Source organism: Bidens hawaiensis, unplaced genomic scaffold (assembly GCF_021521415.1).
Source record: "Bidens hawaiensis isolate Kalapana, Puna unplaced genomic scaffold, B.hawaiensis_p1.1 tig00042853_1, whole genome shotgun sequence".
NCBI classification, from domain to species: Eukaryota; Viridiplantae; Streptophyta; class Magnoliopsida; order Asterales; family Asteraceae; genus Bidens; species Bidens hawaiensis.
The window spans coordinates 56,161-83,374 of record NW_027497588.1 but is presented as its reverse complement, the minus strand read 5'-3'; the positions used below and the strand labels follow the sequence as shown (position 1 = coordinate 83,374).

Genomic DNA, 27,214 nt, shown 5'->3' with positions numbered 1-27,214 from the left:
TTGTCTGTGAAAAACTACGAAAATTTGCAATAAATACATGATAAACGATGAAAATCCGACCGACTAGTCCAAGTGATGGGAATTTTATTTTTGACTTTTGACAAGAGGATGGACGTGAGGAAGATAGAAAACAATATAAGGTGTGTCTGAAAAAAAAAAGTTGTGATTGATGGTGTAGTGAAATAGAGAGAGGATGAAGGGGTGGTCCTAGAAGGGAGGTGGTGTCAAAAATTGAAAGGATGCATGCACATCAAACAAAAAAAAGTAAAGGGTGTAGAAAGGGATAGAAGAGGAATAAAAATAAATGTTGTATATGATGTTTTAACAAGAATCTTAAACTTTTTATCAATAAATTAAAGAATCTAAGAATGAGGGTTGTCAATCGTGTTGGATTGACGAGTAAAAAGGTTGTAGGTTAGACGGTTGGAATGTGCAGCCTGAATTCGACTCATGTTATTATTCGTGTCAAAGATTTCGATCATAACCCCACACATATAAATTCGAGTCAGCTCAAACACGGCTGGTTTAACCCATGTATAAGAAAAATTAAATTGATATAATTTAGAGTGTAGAGTAAATGAGTAATATAAATATCTATTTGGAAAAATATTAAAAATTTTGAAAATGAATTGAAAATTGCAAATGTATATTCATAAAAGTAAAAATGGAAAAAACATAAATAACAATTTGATTATAAAAGTTTTTTAAATACGTAAATGGGTTAGCGAGTATACCTGAACCTAATATGTTTTTTAAACGGTTAGCCCAAACCCAACTCTTTTTTAAATGAGTCATGTTAGTTGACCTAATACCATTTTTTTTATTGTGTCTAGTTGGATCGTGTCAATTGATGCCCCTAACAAGAACACTACAAATATATTTTTTATAAACTTCAAGCTTTGTATTACCTTGAGTATTAGTTAACCCAAAGATTCCATGTTTATTAAAGAAAAAATAAAAGGGACAAGTATAATGAAGATAAGTACTTTTAACCAAAACAAGAATAAATACAAAAACAAACCCACCTAATTTAGGTCTCCTTTTGTGAAAATTAATAGAAAAACTGTTAATTGGGATTGGAGTTATTAAGGTAGGAATGAATGAATGATCATTTGACACGTATGTATTTCGGTTCAACTTATGATTAAAATATATGAGTGGGTTAATGCATCAATTATTGGAGACAATGCTTGACATGTTAAGAAAAACCGGTCAATATGATATAGACATTTTCTTATTTTCCACATTCACTTAATACTTAAAATTATTTAAAATAAATAGTTTTGTTTGTTAAAATATAAAAATACAAGGATAATATTCGAAACTAGCTTAGATTATGCTCATGTATACAACTTTATACTTGTAATTTGTTAGCTTAGAATATTGTTTTTTGTTAAATAACTTTTTAAACTACTCTAGTTCGTAAAAGTTAATAGTAACTTTTAGTTCGTAAAATAGTTCGTAAAAGTTAATATTAACTTTTAGGGTGTTTACTATTCGGTGAAACTGATTAAACCGGAAAATGAGCTTCGAATCGCACTAAAACTGATTAAAACTAACCTGAATTGCAAATTCTGTTCGGATTTTGGTTTTCACAAAGTTTGAATCAGGTTCAATCCAAATAAAACGAATAACGAATAATGGTTTGTTAGGTATTGTCTTGTAGGCCAATCCGGTTAAATTTTAACTCAGTTTTATTTAACCCAACTCAAATCTAATAACGTATATTCATATAATAGTAAAATAATTAAAATAAAAAAGGACTAATTTGGTTTATTCGGTTCGAGTTTCAGTTTCCACATAATAACTTGCAATATTTGATGTAATCTAAACACAGTTTTATTCACTTTTACCGGTAACCATCGCTAGTTCGCTACACCGCTACCACCACCATCTCAGCACGAAATAGTATATTATCTACTGAAATAAGTATATACTCGTCTAATCCTGGTATTTAATAAAAGTCATAGACTCAAAGCTTCGTTTATTTTATATATCTTCGGTTTAGAATAGCAACATCAGCGCATTGTTTAGCCGTACACCAACCATCGGATATGCACCCACTTTTATCGCTCCTACACCGAAGTTTTGTGCATAAAACATTGCGTACCGTATTGTATTATATTATACAGTACACGTTTACGGGAGTTAAACACATAGGTGGGACATAACGCATAAGTTATGTTATGTCCTCGTTAATCTGAAGTTATTTTGGTTCAAGTTTTAACAGAATACAAGTTAATAATATTGCACAGATACCACAAGAATTTAGAGTACAGTAGTTTTTCGGTTGCGTGTTAAATCTTTTCTTCACATCTTGGAAACGAGACCACTATGGCACGATTTATCTACCATTCCATTTTCCTTCATTTCTGTGTCGGCCAACGAGCTCGGTGGAACATCAATTGCAGGTGAGCAGTTGAAGAATCCATGTGGCTGCACAAACCAATCACTATTAGTCACAAAATCACAAATGTTAGAAACATTTTATTCACCAACTTATACATCTTTATCACATGAATTATTTCGTTATTTTCGTGTATCGTCAGATGTCTTAAAATGTATAAACCGCGCCCGTTTTTTAAGAAAATAGAGTAAATACGCGACAACATTTTTCATAACGAAATGATTTCACGTGTTTCATGGCTAGAGGTAAAAACTTAAGTGATATGGACACCGACGTATAAATATACCAAGAAACGATTGTTCTAGTGATTTACTAATATTGTTACTGCTAATTAGTTTATTGACCTGTGTGACACATGTAACACGAATTGAAATTTAAATCAATATGTCAGCAATTGAATTAGAAATCAAATACAAGTTGTACTTTTTTTAAAATATTTCATTATAGAAGGTTCTGTATAAGTTATGCTATAAAAATACATTAGAATATGTTTTATTTTTAATACAGATTTGTTTAAAGATAATGTAAAGTTGTAAACATCAATAATAAGGATTATATTGAAACATATAAATAATAAACTCGAAAACGGTAATAAAAAATAAAAAATAATAATAATAATAATAATAATAATAATAATAAAAGAGGGTAGGTGGTAACTTTATGGTGATTAATAAATAATATAAGAGATTAAAAATATCGAGTAAATATTGATGAGTTTGGATCAAATACAAATGAAATTAATGTGCTAAACGTGAAAATCAAGTAGAGTAATTATATATACAAGTAGAGTAATTATGTAATTACTCTATGATAATTACTCTATGATGTAATTACATAATTACTCTACTTGTATATATAATTACTCTATCTGATTCTCATGTTTAGCACGTTAATTTCATTTGTACGTTAACCTTCCCCAATATTGATAATAGGAAGGGCGTTTATGCGTTTTTTTTTAATACAATCACTTAAGCATTGTGTTAAGTTATAGTTGTGAAAATTTCTGATAACGCATGGTATAATAATATACGAAATTTAGAAAGGAGTACCATGAGACGGAAGCCAATGTGTTCTACAGGCATAACGGGCCAATCTTCCAATCTAGGAACATGTGTAATTCCAAACACATACCTGTAAGCATTCAAAAGTATATGTTAGTAACTATGATAACTTGAAAGCTAGAAGTGGCAAATGAGCGGGTTGGCTAACAACCCAAACGGGTCGGATTAGGGACCGAAACTAGACGGGTTAGATTGACCCAGAAATTTAAAAATGTTTATAAACAACTTGCATGCAAATATAGTTACAAATTTTTTTTTAAATTTGATAAAAATCTGATGTTTCTAATAGAACAATTTAGGTGATCACATTAAAAATACACCCTGGGCAACTTTCGACCCGCAAGGAAAAATAATTTAAGGACTTACTCGAGCTGAAAAAAGACCTAATCATTCAGTTTTTATAAATTTAGGGACTCAATCATGCAATAACAATATTTGCTAAAACAATATCTTAAGACATTTTTGTTGATTTATAGTTTTTGTTTGTAAGGTGTTTAATCATGTAAAAACTTTTCCAGGGACTTGTATGCGAATTCAGCAAAAGTCCATTGATATTTCTTGTTGACCCGTTCAACCCATTTATCGTGTTTTTTTTCTTTGTTCCTCTTTGGTTGACCCCTTAGAGATGTAACATAACCTTAAGTCCTTAACCCATTCATATTCATGACTAAATGAGTCGAATTTCGTCATATAAGATAAAATGTTAATATAAAATACCATGGACGTTCATTTTATTAGCACGAGTCCCTGGACTTCATTTTTGCATGATTAAATATTTAAATCCTAACTTCAAAAGTTCATATGAAGGTCCTTTCTAAAAGACAGTCCAGGGACTTGCGTGCGGATTTAGTGAAAGTCTGTTACGGTCTATTTTTTTTCAAGAACTGTCATAACTCCAACAAAACAAGTCATAATTTTTTTTCAAGAACTGTCATAACTCCAACAAAACAAGTCATAATTTAATATATATATATATGACAAAGGACATATATATGACTTGAATAATAAAGGACGATCTTTATTATTCAATTCAATGAAAACCAAGTCTTCGTTCAACGATCTACGCCCACTTTTTCTGAATTCAATCAACTTTTTCTTTCTTTCTTATACCCCACGATAGCTCAGTTATCGTTTTCAGTCCAACTTCTTATTATCTTTTCTTTTCTTCCTTCATTCAGACTCACACAGTCAAGTGTTTTAGGTAAGAATTAATCATCCATCCACAATATTATTATTATTATTATTAGTTTACAATCTCATCGCCGGAGCTCCGCCGCCACCGTACAATATTATTATCGTAGGTCTCATACAATATTATTATCGTTTACTCAGTCCAACTTCTTTTCTTTTCTTCTGATTCACCCTCTGCCGCCACCGTAACACGTCGCCGGAGCTCCGCCGTCGCCGCCGCTCAACGCCGCCGCCGCCGAAACTCAAGGGTTGTAGATTGTGTCACGTTTCTAGCTTATTCTCGTTAGCTCACGGTGTCTCATCCCGGTTTCAATATTGGCGACTTGCTAAAATCCCGGTGAGATCGTTTCATATCTTTTATTTTTGTTGGCAATAGGCCTTGATGCTGCTAGAGTAGTCAGTCCAATTTATCTGTTACTGTGTGCCGTGTGTCTATTATTATTATTATTAGTTTTTGTTACTACTATTATTATTATTATTATTATTATTATTGATTTGGTGTTCTATTGCTTGTGTTTGTGTGATTAGTTGCAACCATAGAGCGTAGGAACCATGACTATTACCTGAGACCATGTCCTGATTCGAGGGGTGTAGGAAAGAGTAAAGATAGGGAGCGTATATTGCGTTTGGCTTCTTGGAATGTAGGAACATTAAATGGTAAGTTGTTAGAATTGGTAGATGTGCTTAAAAGACGTAGGGTTCAGATAGCATGCCTCCAGGAGACTAAGTGGAAAGGACATAGAGGGGCTGAGTGTAATGGGTATAAGTTGTGGTACTCGGGGTCTGATGGAGCTAGGAATGGAGTGGGGTTTCTAGTGGCTAAGGAAATACACACTAGTGTGGTGGAGGTGATAAGACATAATGACAGGATTATTGTGTTGAAATTAGTACTAGGAGAGGAAGTAGTGGCAGTAGTCTCCGCCTACGCGCCTCATGTAGGCCTAGGGGATCAGGAAAAGAGAGAATTTTGGGATTGCCTAGACGCAGTGGTAGGGGGCATACCTAGGGGGGAGAGGATTTGCATAGGAGGTGATTTTAATGGACACATTGGTAAGGCTAACGATGGTTTTCAAGCCGTACATGGGGGTTTCGGTTTTGGTGATAGGAATGAGACCGGAACAGATCTTCTAGAGTTTGCGGTGGCACATGACCTAGGTATTATAAATTCTTTTTTTAGGAAACGAGATTCTCATTTAATCACTTTTAGCAGTGGCGGACGCGACACGCAAATTGACTACCTTTTGATGAGGCGAGGAGACCGACGTTGGTGGAAGGACTGCAAAGTCATACCTGGGGAGGCAGTTGTGACTCAACATCGACTACTAGGGACTGATATAGCCTTCAGAAATAAGCTGACTGTTCGAGAGAAGAAAGGTACACCGAGAATTCGATGGGGAAATTTGAAGGACGAAAATCTCCTTCTGTTTAAGGATAAACTCATACTGCATACGCGGGCTCGACTAAATGGGGACTCAACTCATATATGGGAAGCTATGGAGACAAAGATCATCCAAGTAGCAAAGGAGACTCTCGGGGTCACAACAGGAAAGTCAAGTGGGCATAAGGAGTCTTGGTGGTGGAATGACGCAGTGCAAGACAAGATAAGGGACAAACAAGGATGTTTTAGGGAGCTAATGAGGTGCACGAATGAGGAGGAGCGAGTGGATTTGAGGGACAACTACAAAACGGCCAAGATAGAGGCAAAGAAGGCAGTGGCGGAAGCAAAGAAGGCGGCCTTTAAACGGATGTATGAAAGTCTAGAAACAAAAGAGGGGGAACATGCTATGTTTAAGATTGCCAAAGCCAGGGAGCGTAGAAGGCAAGATCTAGGACCGGTGAAGTTCATAAAGGATACAGATGGGCATGTACTGGTCAAGGAGCAGGACATCAAGCTAAGATGGCAAACCTACTTCCACAATCTTTTTAACAATGGGAGAGCTTACCAAGAAGAACATGACAACACAAACTTTCATCGACAACAATCGAATAACTGCTACTGCCGACGGATCACACGAGAAGAGGTGAAGGACGCACTTAGGAGAATGGGAAGGTCTAAGGCGGTTGGCCCAGACAACATACCCATCGAGGTGTGGAAGTGTCTGGGGGAGGAAGGAGTCATGTGGTTAACTACTCTGTTCAATAGTATTCTCAAATCAGGTAAGATGCCAGACCAGTGGAGGAGCAGCGTTGTAGTTCCTATCTATAAGAACAAAGGAGACGCCCAATGTTGTGGTAACTACCGAGGAATCAAACTACTAAGTCATACTATGAAGCTATGGGAAAGAGTGATTGAGGTTAGACTTAGACGAGAAACTCAGGTTACGGTCAACCAATTTGGCTTCATGCCGGGGCGTTCCACCACAGAGGCAATACACCTTATAAGAAGATTAATGGAAAAGTATAGGGAGAAGAAGCGTGATCTACATATGGTGTTTATTGACCTAGAAAAGGCCTACGACAGTGTGCCACGACAGGTGCTCTGGGAGTGCTTGGAGGGTAGAAGAGTGCCCAGGAAATACATAGAGATAATTATGGATATGTATACCAGGAGTGAAACAAGTGTCCGTGCGCCAGTGGGGGATACTGATTTCTTTCCTGTAGAGGTAGGTCTTCACCAGGGGTCAGCGTTGAGCCCGTTTCTTTTTGCAGTAGTCTTGGATGAGTTGTCAAAGTCGATTCAGGGGACTCTCCCGTGGTGCATGATGTTCGCAGACGATATTGTGTTACTTGCTGAGAAAAAACAAGATCTAAACATGAGGCTTGAGGAGTGGCGAACAACCTTAGAGACAAAAGGTTTAAAGATTAGCCGATCTAAGACGGAGTACCTACACTGTGATTTTGGTGAGATAAACGACAGTGAAGACGCACACATCACAATTGAAGGGCAGGTGGTCCCGCAGGTAACGAAGTTCAAGTATTTAGGATCATTTGTACAGAGCGATGGGGAATTAGACAGTGATGTGACCCACCGAGTTCAGGTAGGATGGTGTAGATGGAAAGCAGCCACAGGTATATTATGCGACAAGAGTTTCCCGACTAATCTGAAGGGAAAATTCTATAGGGTGGCAGTTAGAACTGCAATGCTATATGGAACAGATTGTTGGGCCATCAAGAAGGCACAAGTGCGGAAGATGGAGGTAGCAGAAATGAGAATGCTACGTTGGATGTGTGGGCACACAAGGCTAGACAGAATAAGAAACGTTGTGCTTCGCGAGAGATTAGGGGTGGCGAACATAGCAGACAAGATAAGAGAGTGGAGATTGAGATGGTTTGGACATGTAAAGAGAAGACAGACGACGAATCCTGTTAGATCCGTAGAAAACATTACTATAGAGGGGAGGAGGGGTAGAGGACGACCGAAATTGACTTGGGATGAGAGGATTAGGCATGATTTGATAGACCTAAACCTCTCTGAGGACATGGTTGAGGATAGGAATTCGTGGAGAAGTAAAATTAAAGTTAAGGATTTTTAGAGAGAATTGAATACCTTAGGGCTTAGACTTAACTTATTTAGGTCACATACCATAATGGTATTTCCCTTACATACTTTATTATTATTATTATTATTAGCTTTTATATTGCGGTTAAACTGTGACCTTTTTATTAATATTATTATAATTAGTAGTAGTTTTTTATATAACTGTTAAACTTTGATTTCCTTTTTTTGCTTCATACACATGTTCTTAGAGCCGAGGGTCTCTCTGGAAGCCACCTCTTTATTCCTTTGGATAGAGGTACGGTGTGCCTACATCCCACCCTCCCCAGACCCTACCTATAGCTCTGCTGTCGGTGGGATTTTACTGGGTATGATTGATTGATTGATTGATTGATTGACAAAGGACAAGGTGGATCATACCAAAGAACAAGATCGGTTTCTTCTAGAGACCGATTCTTTTTAACCCAAGTAGCCAATCCTTCGCCGACACGTGGATTCTGATTAGGGAACTCTCCACCAGGAAACATTTCTTCTGGTTCGTATGGTGTGACCCACAAATTGTGCATCAAAAAAGCAGCTCTCCTCAAAAACTTAGCCTCGGTCCCAGCTAACGGTAAACAATTTGATCCAGGTACTAATTTGTATCCGGTCAATTGACCGGTTCGGTTTACAGTTCTTGTGTTCCTGATCTGAATCACGGAGCTCGTAACACTCAAAGGCAATTATTAAGTTCACCATATAGTCACCCAAATATGTATGATATATCTAGTTTTGCTATTTAACTATTTAGTTTGCTATATAACTATTTTTATCAACTATTTTGGGCCATTTTACCTATTAACTTCTTAATTATCAGAACAGCTTCTTACAGCAGAAGCACCTATAAAGGGTCGGTTTTATTACAGCTGTGCTTATCTGAACACATCTAAAACAAAACTTAAGTTTTGGGTTATATTATCTACTAATTTGTTAACGATCAGATCTTGCCAAACATTAAGAAAACTAATTACCTGATTATTAAAACTGAAAACAGAGGTATATCCAAATACACTCTCATATGGTCCATTTTGTTACTGTTTATCTAATTATAATATTTACTATCAAATAATCACCTTCAAAACACACATTAGCCCCTTGTGTGTGTGTGTGTGTGTGTGAGAGAGAGAGAGAGAGAGAGGCATACAATCCAATGTCGGGCAGATGAAGGATTACAATCACGCATTGCTTCAAGTTCCGATTTCAACAGTTTTTCTTCAGCATAGAACGCGTTGTTGTGAACATTTGCATCTCCTGGTCCTTCAACCTTAACATCCACCTCAACCACCTGTAAATTAAAGCAGTTTACATATCTTAATTGTTATTTATTTATTTGTTCGTGGGCAGTTATATCAAGACAGACTAAATAGTAAGATAATCAGACTCCAGACATTAAGAATATTTTACTGCAACTTCACGTATTGCATTTTTAAAAGAGCATTTCTGAAAAAGTACAGCCGAATAGCTCACAGTTCAAGCATTTAAATTCACATATCCCGTAGCTAAAAGGGTATTTGTGGAAAATTACATAGATTCTGAACGCTAACCTGATTATGTGCTTCACCTGGCTTACAGTCAACAGACACGTCCATTCTAGCAACAAAGAAGTGTTGATGAACAGGAGCATAGAGCCCGGGGGCAATTGTGGTCCCGTATTTTCTAGTTTCACCAGGTTGTAAAGCTCCTAAGCTAAGAATCCCAGTTAATTTCACCTCAGCTTCTATTTTTCCATCCTGTAATAAAATGCTTTCTTGATTATTCCAAAAACTTATATCTTGAAAATTATAATACGTGTAACTCATGTATGTCAAGTCACAAGTGTCACCAGTTTTTTTTAATAAAGTAGACGTTGAAAGATGTCCGATATGGGCAACGGATAACTTATTTGTCCAGGTCAAAACGGTTTGGGTTGACCAAATAACAACTAAATGGGTTAAAATTGTACTAGTTTAATAATAATCTTGTATATTTTGGAAAAAAACAAAAAAAGCAATATAGAAGGTTTAAATGTTTAATGCAACTAAAATACACTTTTAAAAACTTTTGACCTGGTTTACTAGTTTCCCTTCTAGCTATTTTTTAACTGTTTAAACTGTTGAAAAAAAAAAACAGATGGATCTACACGTAAGTAAATGGGTCAAAATTGCCACCTCTTATATACAAAGCAAGTGGAAGTTAATCAGTAACTAAAAGGTTGAAAGGACAATAAAAATAAAGAATAATGGGTCAAATTTACCTGATAAAAGTACCAGTAAAACCCGTACTCATAGTTGGCAACAGTACATATAAAAGACACTACTAGCCTTCTGGACCGTCTTACTTCAGCTAAACCAGTTCTCCAGTCTTGATGCTTCCACAATATCCCATCATCCTCTTCATGTAAACAAACACAGTCTTCAATTGTTTCAACGCCCCCAGTGAAATTTGTTAAGTGTGCATCAAAATACTTGACATACCCCAAACAATCACAGCCCTGTAACATGAATACGTGTTGATAAAAATCATTTTTTTTAGATATGCGGTTTCACTGTTTCATGTAGGATGACTATATTAGAAAAACATTAGAGGTGAAAAAATGGGTGACTTGGATAACGAGTCCATCTGGTTTAGGTTGACTTGACCTGAAAGGCCGAAACACCGAGCAGAAAACTGTTTATTTTTTTACAAATAGGATTACAAATATGTAGACTTTCAATAATGACCATACTCCAACTGGGTTAGGTTGAGTTGACCTGAAAGACCGAAACATCGAGCAGAAAACTGTTTATACAAATATGTAGAATTTCAATAATAATCGTTCTTGAATAAAATATTTTAAGAGGTATTGTGTTAACAATAATACATTTCTAGAGATTTCTGACCAGTTCAACACATTTGAACTCTTCATTTTAAGATTTTATTGGTAAATTAGACCCGTTAAAATAAAAACACACCAAATTCACCCATTTATGTAGCAGTGGCAATTCTCGACAAGACGCGAAGTAAACGGGTTATGGTTGAGCAAAGAGGGGTCAGTTCATATAGACGGATAACTCGTTTATTAAATGGTGGGTTCGGATGGACCTGATCAACCAATTTCCAACTTGCTAACCCGTTTAAAATAAAAATAACTAAAAGTTCAATTTTTTATTCAACCCGCAACACGTTGAACCTGACCAGCCCGTTTACAACTAATTTAACCAGTCAACTCATTTGATATGTTTAGGTACTCCTTAGGTTAGACGTGTCTGGGCTAAAGGTTCAATATTTGACACAATTAAGTAATCGGTCATGTTTATACAGAATGCCACCCGTATTTCAAGTTGCCACTTCTAATGATTGAGTTAGAAAAAAAAAAGTACACGATTGAAATAATAAGCACTAAGCAGTATACTAAAATATGGGCTTGCCTTTTTCAGAGAATGGGCGTTTTTACCTAATCCATCTTCCCCTGCATCAAATGCATTCTTTCTGTAATGAGGATCGTTGGGATCACCATAAGGAACCACCATTTCAACAAAGCTTAATCTGTGGGCCACAGGCCTCCGACCTCGGCTACCATCAACATAGGCAACAGAATAGATAACCAAACCTTCCCTAGGAGTGAACCCTATGCGAAAGTTCCACTGCAAATAATTAATTAACACAAGAGAAATTAATCCTAGCAAGCTAAGAGTGATAATGGGTGATAAATTAATTTCATAAAACAAGACTAATATGTAATGGGACTAAAAATTTTAAATAAACATATAAAAGAAAGTAAAAGAGCAATATACAAATGTAAACTAGTGTACATAAACAAATTGAAATGAACAAACGTAAACAAATGTTCACGAACATAAATGAACAAACAATGCATGTTTATGTTCTTTCGTTTTAACTAAAGGAACAAAAGTATTTGTTCATTTTCGTCCGTTTATTTAAGAAGCGAACATAAACAAACTTTCCATCGAATGGTTCGCTGAATGTGTGGTTCATTTACAGGCCAATATTATCAGTCATTTAGAAGACTATCTTTATCACAATAGTAATCTAAGGGGCTTTTTGGCAATCTTGTGCTGACCCATTAAGAAGCCTGACCGATTAAGAGGCTCAATGAATCATTAAGAGGTGTCTTTTAAATGAACCAAACACACTTTACATCTAACTGATTCAGAGGTAGCCTCTTAATAGAATCATTAAGAGGCTACAAAACAGCCCCTAATTTTCGAGATAATAATTAGAAGGTTTTATGCATTTTGAATACACAACTGATTTTCATTTTAGCTAAACTCCTGGAATATACCCGTTTGACCCGTGATGAAACAACGTATATCCCAAATACCCATAAACAGGTAATTTCTCAATGGCTGTAGTTGAGAAGGTTATACACATTTTGAATACACTGTGGGTAACTTTCAACCCATACAACATGCTACCATTTCTGATAAAACTTTTAGAGCATACTCGTTTAACCCACTAGAAAAAGTGTGACCAGAATTGATCCGTTTTTTTAGACTAGAGAAACTGCCACCTTCAAGAATAAAGAGAACATACCTTCTGCCATTGTACAAAATGGTCATTGACACGGAAGCTAGGACCGTCGGGCTGTACAATGTTTCGTGGTTTCACGTCACTTCGATCTACACCGCCTCTTGTTTCGCCAGCTGTGTAATTTCTCAATGGATCAGCTGGCGGTAAAGGAACAAGTTTACGGTCTTTAAACTCGATCACCACCATGTTTTGCATATCTACTAAAACATCGATTCCTTCAACTGGGCGAGCGTAACCGTTTTCCATGGGACAGTCACTTTCTGTTCTACAAAAAATAAGTGGTTTTGCTAGTCTACGGTTAGGAGCATCAGCTTCACTGTGATAACCAACACACCTGGAATATAAAATTGATATATTACACACTAGTGTTGGAAGTATAATCTTGATTTCACATGTGAAAGGTTGTTTGGGTTCACTTGTGAAAGTTGACGGGTCAAAGGTAAATATTGGTGTTTGAGATAAACAAATCAGAAAGATGTTGGCTTGAAGATTTGGTTTGACTTTGTTTGGTAAGTGGTAAGGATTAAATTAAGATTTCAGAGAGTAATTTCCTTATTAGATTAGCAGTCTTGTGGATTAAGTTAACTTGGTAGCAAGGGTTGTAATATGTCGGTATGTTTTTGTGTGTGATATACGGTGCTGGACCAACAATTAGCATATAATGTAACACCAACACACACACACACAAACAAACAAAAAAATAGGGATAACAACTTACGTGGAGGCAGTCTAGGTACTTGACTTTTTTTCCTTAAGACCGCTCTTATTAAAACGACTTTATGGTTTTAGTAAAATAATGAAAGCCCCATAGGGTATTGTGTATTACATTGGCCACTTTTATGGGTACAAAGAGAATAATTACAAAGAAAACTTGATCAAACCATGGTAAAGATAATCACAATAAACACATTAAATCTAATCTACACAATAAACCTGTATTAATATATTGGCCAAAAACATGTTTAATGCCATTAAAAGATCATGAAAAGAGAAAAACAAATGTTTGATGACATGTCAACATGTTATAGGTAAAATTGATATCATTAGAAAATAAATAAGGCATTTTCATCATTAACATGATTTTGGTCTAATAAACCACGAAAGACATGACTTGAATAATTGGGAAATATATATGGTAGAGAAGCTACAAGCCAATTCTTGCTCTTGAGGAAACTACTTATAACCGATTTAAGAGAAAGAGAACTAGAGAGAAGATGTTAATCTCAAATCACCGAGGTCTACTGTCCTTTGTCGCTTTGTTAAGTTGCATCCACATCAGTGAACTAACTGTTGGTTATTCTGTTATTAACAGAAAACCTGTCTATACTATTAAGAAATTACATTTTAACCCCTACACTATTATACTGAAACAATTCTCCCTTCACTAAAAAGACTTTTGTCCAACATCAACAGGTGCATTAGATATATCTGCCTTGAAGTCTCCCAAATTTAATATTCGCATACTTGTAATTCTAAAAAAAGTGATGTCACCTGTTGCCCAAGATGTGATCGATGTGTCATGTTCGTGAATTACTCAAATACATGTTTTACATTGTCCACTTATCCATATTTGAATATCCAAGCATAGTCATCATCCATGCTTCTTTAGTGAATCGCAGAAACATTCCACTCTTAGCCGCCAACCACATGTTATACTCACCAAAGTTATCATTCAATACAATTGGGTCGCTTCCACTGAAGCCAATGCACCATGTTTATTATTGGAAATCTTGACCAGTGATTCTTTTAATTCATGGCACAATTTAAGATCCCACTCGCAACTGAACCAGTTAGGCATGAGGACGATCAGAGAAAGGGGTCTTAAGCTGCAAGGTCAGCTTTGCAATCATCAATATACAACAGTGTTTGTCCTCGCTGGAAACGACCGGATTGTATTCAATACAACATTGGTGAGTATTTAATGTGGATGGCGGCTAAGAATGAACAATTATGCAACCAATTAAGAAAGCTGGATGACGACTATGCACGAGCAGTCAAGTATGGAATGGCTCAACAGCGTTAAGCATGTATTTGAGTACTTCACAAATGCAACACAATGATCAAGTTTTGAACTATAGGAGACAACATGTGTTTGAAATTTAGGAGGCTTCAAGGCAGACATGTTGGGGTAATTGTTGACATATCCCATTCTTAATGCACCTTTTGATGTTGTACAAAGTGGTCAATATGTTAATCATGCAAAGGGGGGATCTTACTATTATTAGAAGGCACTTCGAAAAACTTAGAAGACTACAAACGTGTTTTCAAAACATTATTTTTAGGACAAAAATCTATTTTCAGAAAGAAGTATTGTTACGGTATTAAATATTAATAGTGTAGCTGTTAAAAATTAATTGTCGAACATAATAAGTAGGTATTCTATAAATAACGAACTAACAATTAGTTCATTAATATGGATGTACTTAAACAAAGCAATGGAGGAGAATACACTTTGATGACTTGAGATTAACTTCAACTCTAAAAACGGTCATAACACTATCGAACTCAAACTTTACCTAATGATAATTACTAACTACGAAGTGAACTAAAAAACCATTAAACCCTATATATTAGTACGGTTGAAATTGGTAATACTGAAACATGATGGGTTACAAAATACAGGGCCGGCCCTTAGGGGTGGCAGGGTGGTCGACGGCCACAGGCCTGACATCCCGCTAGGCCCGAATTTTTTTTTTACAAAAAAATTATATATATTTTTATTAAATACAATATGTATATTTAATGTTTAAACTCAATTAAATAACCACTAACTTGGTCTAGTGGCAAATGGCTATTACACTCAACCAAAAGGTTATGAGTTCTAATCTCATTTGTGACATGTTTAATCATATTTTTATAAAAAAACTTTTTACACAACCCATTATAACCAAGTAAACTTATATAAAAATTAAATTGTTTAGACCCAATAAAATACTTCTTTTACATAAGGCCCGGAAAAATTTTCACCTTCGGCCCAAAACTTTTTTTGCTTTCTCGGAGTTGGCCCTGACAAAATAGTTTTCATTTATGGATGGCCTTAGCAAAAAGTTGAATACCTACCTAGGTGGCCCCAAAATGCATTTCCTCGAAAGAAAGAGAATTACTTATTTTCTTTTTTTGTTCAGTGATTACAATACAGAAGTGAAGGCATTTATGCAAGAGAAGGCATGAGGAATTAACAACTATATGCTTCTAACTGTCTTAGCTAGAGAAAAGTCAATGCTCATATGACATAGGAGCATATAACATATGGTATGAAATTGAGAAAATATGTAAGGACTTACCAGGGATCTACCATCACAAGGTCCATATCTTCAATACCCCTCCTCTTCATGGCCTCCCTAAATGGAGGGAAATCCTTTACAATGGCTTCACATTCAGCATATTCCACAGCATCCTATTAAAAGAGGTAGAACAATAATAGAATAGAATAAGATGAATGTGGAAAGAGAGAATGATGCAATGAAGTATGTGATCGTTTTAAGATAAAAATAATTGCATTTGGCACATGAAGATGACTAGTCAAATGACAAAAAAGTTTCTTGTACTTATGTGCCATTAACATGGGAAGTTATTGTTAGAGGCTTAGAGCCAACATCGATATCAATAAAATTAGAAACAATCATATGTTACCATATTTTGTTTCTCATTTGATACTGTAAGCGATTTAAATTGTGAAAAACAAAATTCAATAAAATACTAATGTACTTTCACTTTTGTCTTGTCTTGGTCACCATACTCGTTTTGTACATTAGTCATTAAAAGATGCCGTTTTGTCATGCCGATCATTATAGAGTATTAGAGTCTTTTAGTGATTTTGGGCATATTTTTACATCAAGTCCATGTAATACCCAAACAGTGTAAAGTCTGAATAATTACCCTAACATTTACATGACAAGAAAAGCATATTTTAATGACTCAAATGTACAAGAAGAATACAATGACTTAAATGGGATAATTGGTAAGTACATTGATATGTTATACTGGGGTGCAAATGAGCCGAGCTACTCGAGCTCGGATTTATAAAAAACTCGAAATGAGCCAAAAATTTTTGAGCTCGAGCCGAGCCTCAAATGAAGCTCGTTTAGCTATCGAGCCCAAGCTCGAGCCTTGTATGGGAAGCTATTTTAGGCTCGTCAAGCCTTGTGTATTTTAAAGTTTGACATCTTTTTGACTTCTATGTATTAAGTTAACACATCACAGCCGAGCTTTACCTCGTTTAAGGTACTAAATGAGCTCAAGCCGAGCTTAGGCTCGTTTAAGATACTAAACGAGCTCGAGCCGAGCTTAGGCTCGTTTAAGGTTTTTCTCCAGATATATAAAAATTTTAAAGAATGCATACAAATTAATTAATAAATAATAAACAAGCCGAGCCAGAGCTTGAAGAAACAACTCACAGGCCGAGCTCGAGCCTTAGAAAAAGAGCTTGAAACGAGCTCTGATCATTCACACCCCTAGACTTATATGCAAATAAACTAATGAACCTCAATTCATATAGATAAGAGTGCATGTTAGCAAATATTTCCTTGAGGTCACTAAGTCAATCATCAACCATCCAATAACAAATTTATGTGGTTAATAAAACAAGTGTTTTGCTTATGAAATTAATTCTCATGGCTACGGTTAACAACCGAATTTTCACCAATACAATAATAAGAAATTTTCCATAAACAACCACCCACCTAAAGCTGGCTAGTGTTTCATTATTAACTGCTACTCATATGAGATTACCTTTAAACCTCCAATCACCAAAAAGTTGGTCGTGAATCATAGCCCTAAGGGCTATGTTTAGCATTTTGCATAAAAGGATAAGAATATCATCTTTTAAAGCCAATGAACACAAATAGAGTTTAAAAAACTGATTATGTAAAAGTTCCATACCATTGGAGGTTGTACATCAGGCACAACTTTAGAAGAAATGACTTTCCCTCTATGGTGACCACCACGAGTCAGTGCATGGACTTCCGATAGCTCAACAATCCATACACTAGTTTCATTTGATTTCTTATTATAAACAATAAGTCTAGCTTGTCGAGGTGGAAGTTTAGTTGGAATTATGGGGCCTCCCTTTGTTCTAGGCAATAACGACGGTTGAAATGGTGGAAAAAAATACGCATCCGCTAATGCAACCACACTTTTTAACGGTTCCACAAGTACCACCTCTATAAATCGCATGCTATCTCTTACCTAAACATGCCATTATGATATTAAGATTCCAATTTACGTCTACAAAGAGAATTTGATAGATTAAAAGTTATGAATGTGTGGCAATTATTAATTAACCTCTGGTGTTGCTCCTGCAGCTCTAACAGTTGCCACTGCTATGGAGATTTCAGCAGCAGCTAGAGGATCGAGTGGATGGCGAGTTTGTGCTTTAACCATACTGGTTGGGCCAGGTCCTGAAAGAACCATTTTCAGTCAATACTAGAAATCAGTTATTAGGTTACACAAACGACATTACAGCATTGTTATTATTAAACTGTATGACAAACCATAGGTGATATTATGAGGCATCTATATAATTTATTGGTGTGTTGGCACAATATTATGATACCAAAAGATCAGATAAAGCAAATTATAACGAAAATCACTATAAATACATGCAAATTACAATAGTAGTCAAATTTACAGTATCCAGTATTTTTTGAATGTCATGTGGTCAAACAAAACATGTTTGGCTGAATAGGACCAGTGTCTAGGGCTGTAAACGAACTGAACATTCGGAAAACTGTTCGCGAACTGTTTGGCGGGAAGTTCGTATACAGTCATTCGTTTAATAAATGAACAAACATGAACTAGGAATTTCGTTTGATTAACTAAACGAGCAAACACGAACAAGGGCCATGGTTCATTCAGTTGTGTTCGTGAACTTTTGATAATGTGTTCGTTTACATCTGTTAATGATTTTTCATTAAAGGTTTTTAATATTTTTAATGACATCTATAATCATATCACAAGATAAAAGCAAAATCACTAACTATAAGACAAAAATATATGAGTCTTATGCAACTAATTTATACGTAAAATCGACACATGAATATGAATGTTAAGAAAAACACCAACAAAAACTTGCTAGTCAGGCCAAACCGTCGTTATTGATCATTCTCGGATAGCCAAATCAAATAAAACATTGCTTGTGTTTATTTGCGTCGTTCATTTGTGTTTGTGAACCGTTCACGAACAAGTTCATTTCCTTCATAAACGAACACGAACAAGAAATTCGGTTCGGCTAGGTTTGGTGTTCGTGAACCGTTCGATTGCCCGATAAAAGATTAAAGGATGAACATGAACAAGGCCTTGCTCGGAATATGCATATAAGGCTGTATCCAGTGAGCTTTTTTGTTTGAAGCTGTGACGTCAATTCCATAACATCTGTTGATCTGTACCTATACTTAAACATGAACAACCGTGTATGAATCTATAAGCATGCGATTCACACGCTTTATCACAAATTAAAACCCAACTACAATCACTTACCAAACCGTTTTCAGTTTCACCTAATTCTCACTAATAAATCAGAGATCACAACTAAAACTGACAAAACCTAAACTAATCAAATCAAATTCTCACAAAAATCAAGTAATTAACGACCTAATTCACAAACTACATTTAGCGGCAGTTGTAGCAGCGGCAGCTTGAATACCGACAGGAAACGTCAAGTTATTAACGGAAGCAAACATACATATGCATAACACACACACACAACACATGTGTATGTACGTGTATAAGCGTTTAACACAAATTAAAACCTAACTACACTCACTTACCAAACTGTTTCCAGTTTCACCTAATTCATAATAACAAATAGAAGATCACAACTAAAACTAACAAAACCTAGATTAATCATAATATCATATCAAATTCTCACAATAATCAGTTAACTAGCAACCTAATTCATTAACTACCTTTAGCAGCAGTAGCAGCAGCAATTTGAGCAACGACAGGGCGCGTCAAGTTATCAACGAAAGCAGTCATACATACACATACACAAACACACACATAAGTCATAAGCTGTAGCATGCGATTAACACGCTTCAGCACAAATTAAAACCTAACTAGAATCACTTAACTGTTTCCAATTTCACCTAATTCTCACTAACAAATCGGAAATCACAACTAAAACTAACAAAACCTAAACTAATAAACTCAAATTCTCACAAAAATCAGTTAATCTAATAATCAACACCTAATTTATTAACTATTAACTACCTTTAGTAGCAGTAGTAGCAGCAGCAGTTTGAGTACCGACAGGACGCGTCAAGTTATCGACTGACGCCGCCGTACCGCGGTGGCGAATCTGATCTCCGACGGACGGATCCGTCGTCCAGTCCTGCACAACGTCCGCCGCGGCGGAGGATGACGTAACCTCACGGCGGAGAAGAACCGTCGGTTTATCGGAAGTTGATGCCATTGCAGACCGTTGTAACCGCTTGTAACTGCGTGAGTGCTACAGTGACGTACAGCTACAGCACACACACAGACACACTGTATGTATATGTATATACGTATATATGTATATAATGTATCTATATGTTACTCATCAGTCTGTAGAGTGATGTGGAGAGAAACGGACAAAATAAGTGGAAACTTTTTGGTGTCATGAATTGACAACGTATCATTGGTAGGATAGATTTAAAATAATAATAATAATTTTTTTTTTACGACTAACAAAAGCTTTATTAATCAAACTAGCAAGACGCTAGGAACACCATTACAATCACAAACGTCAAAATACAAAAAGCACGCCGCCAAAAGAACAAGAAGAACACAAGTAATGAACCACACCCCGTTATACAATAAACCGACACCAATCCTCCCAGGTAAGACCACTTCTTTTCCCCCTATTTTTTATCCAAAGAAATCTTAACACCTTTATTTCCTCCATCAAGCTTACAAGACGAATTGGGCTTCCCTTGTGAACTAACGCATTCCTCCTTTTCCACAAACTCCAAGTCGCAATCAAACACACCGTGTGGAAAACTTTTGCCTTTTCCTTTGGGAACTTCGAAAACTTATGTAGTTCTAAAACATCCCGAAAGCTAAAAAGGAAGAAGGCTGGTATTTTACACCATTGCGAAACCAAACTCCACATACACTGTGCAAGGCCACACGACACAAACACATGTTCAACCGACTCTTCTGTCTCCCCACAAATTGGGTAAAGAAGCGATCGAACCGGGATATTCATTTTTGTCAAAGCGTCGAAAGTTGGCAACCGACCTAGGACTGCCCGCCACGCCACAAAACCCACCTTTTTTGGGACCAATTTGTTCCATTCGAAGACATAATTAGTGGTTACATAGGGGATCAATTAAATTCTATCCTTAACACTCCCAACCGAAAACATACCAGTAGGGTAACAAGCCCAAACCACCACATCCTGACCCGATACAATTAAAACCCCTTGACACAACTGAAGTAAATCTTTTAGTTCCTCAATTTCTGCCATACCAACCGGCTCCCTCGACCACTCTCAACGACCGCATATCCACCCATCTAGCATGAAAAGACGTTCTGCCACCAAACATCCTTTAAATTTCTCAAGAGCAAAAAGCTTTGGAAACCGAGCCCTTAGCGGAACCGACCCGGTGCCGACCCATGTGTCTAGCCAAAACCAAGTCTTTTCCCCGTTCCTCACCACATGTTGAAAACAACTTCCCAAGTCAACTCCTGATTCTTTTAACACCGAGTCGAGTTTTATAATACGAGTCCAAAGAGACGACATCGATAACCTTGCCAGTATAGAAGACCATGACCTCGATGCATGATGTAACCCCATATAACTTTCCACCACAATCTTCCTTTTTCATTTTTAAAATGTCACCACCATTTTACCAGTGATACGTTTGAATCTCTTAACCGACCAAGTCTAAGACCACCGTATTCAATCGGGGCAACTACCTTATCCCATGCGAATAATAATAATAATAATAATAATAATAATAATAATAATTAATAGAAATAATTAAATAATTTAGATTTCACTTTTGGTGAATTATCGCAAATTACGCACTGAAAAATTTGAGTTAGGTCTTGTGTAATGTTGTTGGTTCGAAACCTAAGTTCACTCGGGTTTTCGTCTTATCGTATGTTAATTTGTTATTGTGATGGCACAATAATTGTCAAGTGCCAGACGGCGGTATGGTTTTCCAGAGAAATGTCCAAGCCAAACTCTGAAGCCAAAGTGAGCCTATTAAGACAATATAGTTTGGTCAGAGTGAGGCAACGAGATTTTCCAAATTAAAGAGTGTGGTGGTCGTTATAAACAAATTAATTTGGATTATCCATTTTATCTTGGAAAATTGCCAAAATTGACAACTCGCCAATATAGGTATTGAAAAACAGTTTTTTTAAATATAAATATTAAAACCAACCAGTCAAACAACGTCAAAATAGCGTCAACTAAGAAGTCTTATGTGTTTGAAAAACATCTAATCAAATCAATTAATTAATTAAAATTGATAAGAATTGTGTTTAATTTATTACTAATCTATTAGAAATTAGAAGACCCGAATATATTATTTTGTTTGTATTTAAACTTTTTATTTATTTTTTAGACCTAACCCAGGCCCATAAAACATAAAATTAAATATATAAATTTTTAAAATTTCTGACCCTTGTAGGAAACAGACTCTAGACAGCGGTCGAGCCTTGTATAAGTTTGAGTTAGGCATGTTTAAAAAGGTAACATATAAGAGCATACACATCTATTCTATTATCTCTAAATCTATAATTACACTAAAAATTATTATATTTTATCTACCTTTTCAATTAAATAATATCTTTTATACATTTATCATTACATTTTATCTCCCTTTCACTAAAAACCACTTTAAAAAAATATCGAAAACTTTGTAAAATACTACAAAATCTTTTCAAACAAAAAAATCATAGCATTTTTTCTTTTCTTTACTTATAATACCCTAAACCACTCCTTAAATTATATAGTTTTACTCACATAATTTAATTATGGATAGGATGTGAATAAAAAATGTTTTATGGTGTCTTGTTTTAAACCCATACACCAGTACCACAAATAATTTAATGATGTTTTGTATTAGGTGAGGGTTTTTTAACTTATCATAAAAGTAGCATCCATGATTAGGTTGTCCTGACTCTCAAGTAATTTAACAATTTAGTGCATGTCACTCTCTCAAAGAATCTGATGACGTCATACGCCAACATGATTTTTTTGTTTCTTTTCTGTTTTTTGTGTAACAATATTTGATGACTCAATTTCTTTCTTTGATCTTCAATTATATAAGTTTTCCATGATTCACGATTTCATTCTTTAAAATATATTACTTATTATAAACGTTTATTACATGGGTTTTATAGGGACACCACCCAATTTTGCTATAAAAAAACTCATCAATACGTCCATATAGGCTATACATGGCGTATAAGCCCCCCATATGCCATGCATCCCTATATGGGGCGTATAGGGGGTGTGGGGTGTCCCTAGTAGGACCCTTTATATATTGTGTCATGCTTCACATCATGTTATTTAATTCAAGTCTTAACTACGTGTGAGATAAAATTATTTAAAAAGGTAATTTAGTTGAGCAAAGTTTAAGTTGATATGATTGAATACTTTAATACATTGAGGTCAAAAGCTAAATAATTTGGATAGCTAAAGTAGTTAGGGGTGTGCGTCGCTGGCCCGGGTGAAGCAAGGGCATGGATTCGCAATTTATGGAAAATCGAAACTTAATACCAGACTGATATAGGATGGGTAGGTCTGGGTCTTTCGAGTTGGGATGGTTTTTGGCTATGCCAAAGTCGATTATGAACTTTTTATGCTAGTATGTTTCATGTTTAGGTCTTTGCTCAGACCGGGAGCGAATATGCTTAATCGGTGTGATCTCGGGTTGGTCCTAGATTCAAGTGCACTGAGTTTGAATATGCTGCGTTCGGTTATTTACATTTGTAAGAAGTTATTTGTATGACCCCGGATAATTGAAATGAGGCATCAAACGAGAATTTATCTTTAGAATAAGATGCTATATATGGTTATTCGTCTTTCTGGTTAGATTTGATTTAATATACATTACTTAATTAATAAACTACATGTTAGATGTAACCAAAATCATTTATCGAGTCAACCCAGTGTCAACCAGTTCTCGAGCTATTAATAATACAAGTCAAGCATCCTCGACTTAATATTTTCCGGTGAGCTAGAAAATAATACATGTAAACGGGCAAGTTATTCGAGTTTTTATATGAGTGAGCTACCTTTATTCCATACTCAGTTCATTTCCATTCAAATAAGCTCAGGCGTTTAACAAGCTAGTCTGTACATACCGCAAGTCACAATCTATTTAAAATTAACATGTACTCTGCACAACTATAGTTATAATTGGATAGTTTTTTTTAGCGACTATTTAACACGATAAAATCAAGAAGCACCGACTATATAGGTCATATTATTTGAAGTTAATCATGAAACGGGCTTAAAATAAAGTTGGAGAGGTTAGAGTGAAAAAGTTTGGTTTGTTAAAATTGTTTATTTGAGTTTGAATCATAGTATGTTTATTATTTGACTCATAATATGATTATATTTGGGTTAATAATTTCCAGTATATATAGAGTTCTGAAGTAACTGTAATATATGGTTTTCGTTCTTAATAATATTATTGAAAATGGTCGAACAACTTGTTCAAAAACCTTGTTTTTTTATGTTCGAGTTTGACGCCAACTTTCAAACACATACAACATTTAATTATAAATTATTTCAGAATCTGAAATTGAATGTAAGATGTATTTTTAATTGCAATTTATTCTCTAGAGGTGCACAAAGCAATTAACCATTAATCGGTTATTATACTGACCGGTTTTTTTTATGGGAGGATTAATAGTAACCGGCTAGGATTGGACCGGTTGATAACCGGTTGCATTTCGGGTATGAACCGGTTAGAAACCGGTTAACCGGGATTTGTGTGCTCCTCTATTATTCATTTATACCCTACTACTGAGTAATGAGATTGCAAGAAGTTAGTGGGCCGGATTGTGGGTGGGAACTGGGCTTTTGTGCTTAAATGAAAATGCATTTAAAGTATTAGCATACTTATTAAGCCCATTGTTAAAATTACAGAAAAAGTTAAAAGGTAAAAGAGAATGACTGAATGAGCATTAGTTTTATATTTTTCAACATAGTTATATTATTCATTTATATTTGTTGTTGTAACATTGTAACTTTAAAGTATTAATATATAGGGTTCAAATAAAAATAAAGAGCTTTCTAGGAATGATACATGAACAAACTATGGTAAAGGAGCAATTTTAGTAAACTATGTCAGTTTATACTAGTGAAAGAGCATTCTAGAAAATTATGTTGGTTTTTGGTAATTTTAAATCTCAACTGTTAATTAACATGATCAAATGGCTATGATTTATTTATAGTTTTTCTAGGAAACTACTTGTTTTTAGGATGACATTTCCCTTAACATACCTATTTGTATCCATTTATGTTTCTTGTTGTAACTCTAATAACTCGTGTCACCACTACATGTGTCTAAACAATTTCGAGTACAGGTTTATATTAATTCTATCAGGTTTAACCTACCAATCTATGAACACGACCCATTTAGCGCAACTAAAACTCACCCAACTCCCTTTTATTGACTATAATATTTTATTTTTATTTTGTGAAGTTTTGTGATGCCATATTTGTCCAAATGCAAGCATGGTTTATTGGTTTATGTGCAAATACTATCCCATCCCCATATTCATGGAAGAATATCCAATAAGATGCATGAATATTATTTACCACTACATGTACCTTAGCCATTTTGTCACTCACATGGTTCTCACTTATCTCAATTTTGCAAGAGGCACTTGATAGTGGATTCATTTGATAACGATGGGTTTGTCTTGATGGTAGTGTTAAATGAGTTGTATCTCGAATCAATGCCACGTAAGAGTTTTGAATTGAGAGGTGTAACGCTGTAACATCTAGTCTCTCGTAATATTATCATTTTTGCTTATAAGAAGCTCACCGGTTTGTTTTTTGTTCTCACTCAAACACGCTTAACATGATGATATTTGAGGTAAGACATTTATTACGACACAAATCTCTCATATGGACAAAACATAATGATATATGATGTGCCTAAGGTGTCATAACTCACAACATGTGTGCAATAAGTTTTATCTCAGACATTTCAACGGATCATTAATAAACTTGATTTATCATTGAAGTAACAGGGCTCAAACGATTTAACATGGTTTGCGAGAATTCGAGTTTGAAAGAAAGTTGTTAAATCAAACAATAACTACAATATCTACATAGTATAATAGTTTTAGATTTGCATCAAATGTTAGGTTTAGTAGCATGAACCAATCTAGAACTACAAATAGAAGTATCTGGCTTTTTCTTTGTTAAATCATGGCTTTTTCTTTGTTAAATCATGTCTTGCACAAATATAAAAGATAAATTTGTAGCCATAAATATTTGTGTCAACTCCAATCCACAAATAAATTAGGTTTCCATCAAAATTCCCACCATCCATTGCATCTATGTGTTTATGTAACCAGTACACTTTTGTTAAAATTAGGGTATTAAAAAAATGTGCCTCATTTCTGAAAATCACAATTTAGAACTTTTCTTTTTCATGGTAAATGAGTTGAGTTAAACCTTAGCTACTTTTTTTTTGGGAGGGGGGGGGGGGGTAGTTTGTTTCGATAACCAAATGCGGTTGTAGACTGTTGTAGTAGGAGTACATCATAGTAAGAACATTCGTATAATCAGAAAATAAAACAACAGCTTGGAAACATATGTATAAATATAGCGTAGATTTGACCGTCACTTGGAAAAAATATAGCGTAGTTTGAAACAAAACACCACATGATTAGTATGTTACAGAATCAGCGTTTATAATATCCATAAACCTAGGCTAAGAGTTTTGATAAAGTTCATTTATTTTATTTTTACTTTTTTTTTTGTGTTCTTGTTAATTAAATCCAATCGACATAAAATTTTATAAGTCCAACTAAAGTCGTTATTTGCTTAATTTTTCAGTTCTTAACCAAAAACTAAGTTGGCCCAAATTCAAAAGTGAATAACCGAACCGCTTTTAATCGAAGCTAGTCTGTTTTTTAAAGATAATCGAATATGTTAGTTATTGTTTTGGTTAGTTCCACCACTTCTCTTCTTTCATTGATATGGGACGACAAAACAACGAAATGGATGAATCCTTTAAAAAAACCGAGGGTTCCTTCACTCCTTGTATAGTCATCTCTTTTATATAAATTTTCTTTCTCATCCGATGTGGGATGAATTAGATTTGTAAACAAGAGGAACAAAATTGTAAATAGCTAGGTGTTGCACTTGTATCAAACACAATAACAATGTTTTTAAATAAAAAAAAAACATGTTTCAACTTAATTAGTAGAGTTTGGATCAAATACAAATGAAATTAACATGCTAATATGATAATCAAGTAGAGTATTTATGTAATTACATCATAGAGCAATTGCAGAATTTGGATCAAATGCATAATTACTTTATGATGTAATTACATAATTACTGTACTTGATTTTTACAATTACATGTTAATTTAATTTGTACGT

At 35.1% G+C, this 27,214-nt stretch overlaps 1 protein-coding gene across 1 annotated transcript; it reads right to left on the bottom strand.

Annotated features, from left to right (window-relative positions):
* Positions 1-2,198: 2,198 nt before the first annotated feature.
* On the bottom strand, positions 2,199-20,212 carry LOC143593842 (diamine oxidase [copper-containing] 1, peroxisomal-like). The gene is made up of 12 exons (XM_077073331.1): positions 19,853-20,212; positions 17,927-18,042; positions 17,525-17,830; positions 15,928-16,040; positions 12,647-12,977; positions 11,521-11,736; positions 10,368-10,604; positions 9,679-9,864; positions 9,279-9,419; positions 8,516-8,784; positions 3,457-3,538; positions 2,199-2,436 (listed from the first exon to the last, which is right to left on the bottom strand). Exons 1-12 carry the CDS (start codon positions 20,052-20,054, stop codon positions 2,311-2,313), a joined length of 2,325 nt encoding a protein of 774 aa, XP_076929446.1. The 5' UTR covers positions 20,055-20,212; the 3' UTR covers positions 2,199-2,310.
* Between the last annotated feature and the right edge of the window lie 7,002 nt (positions 20,213-27,214).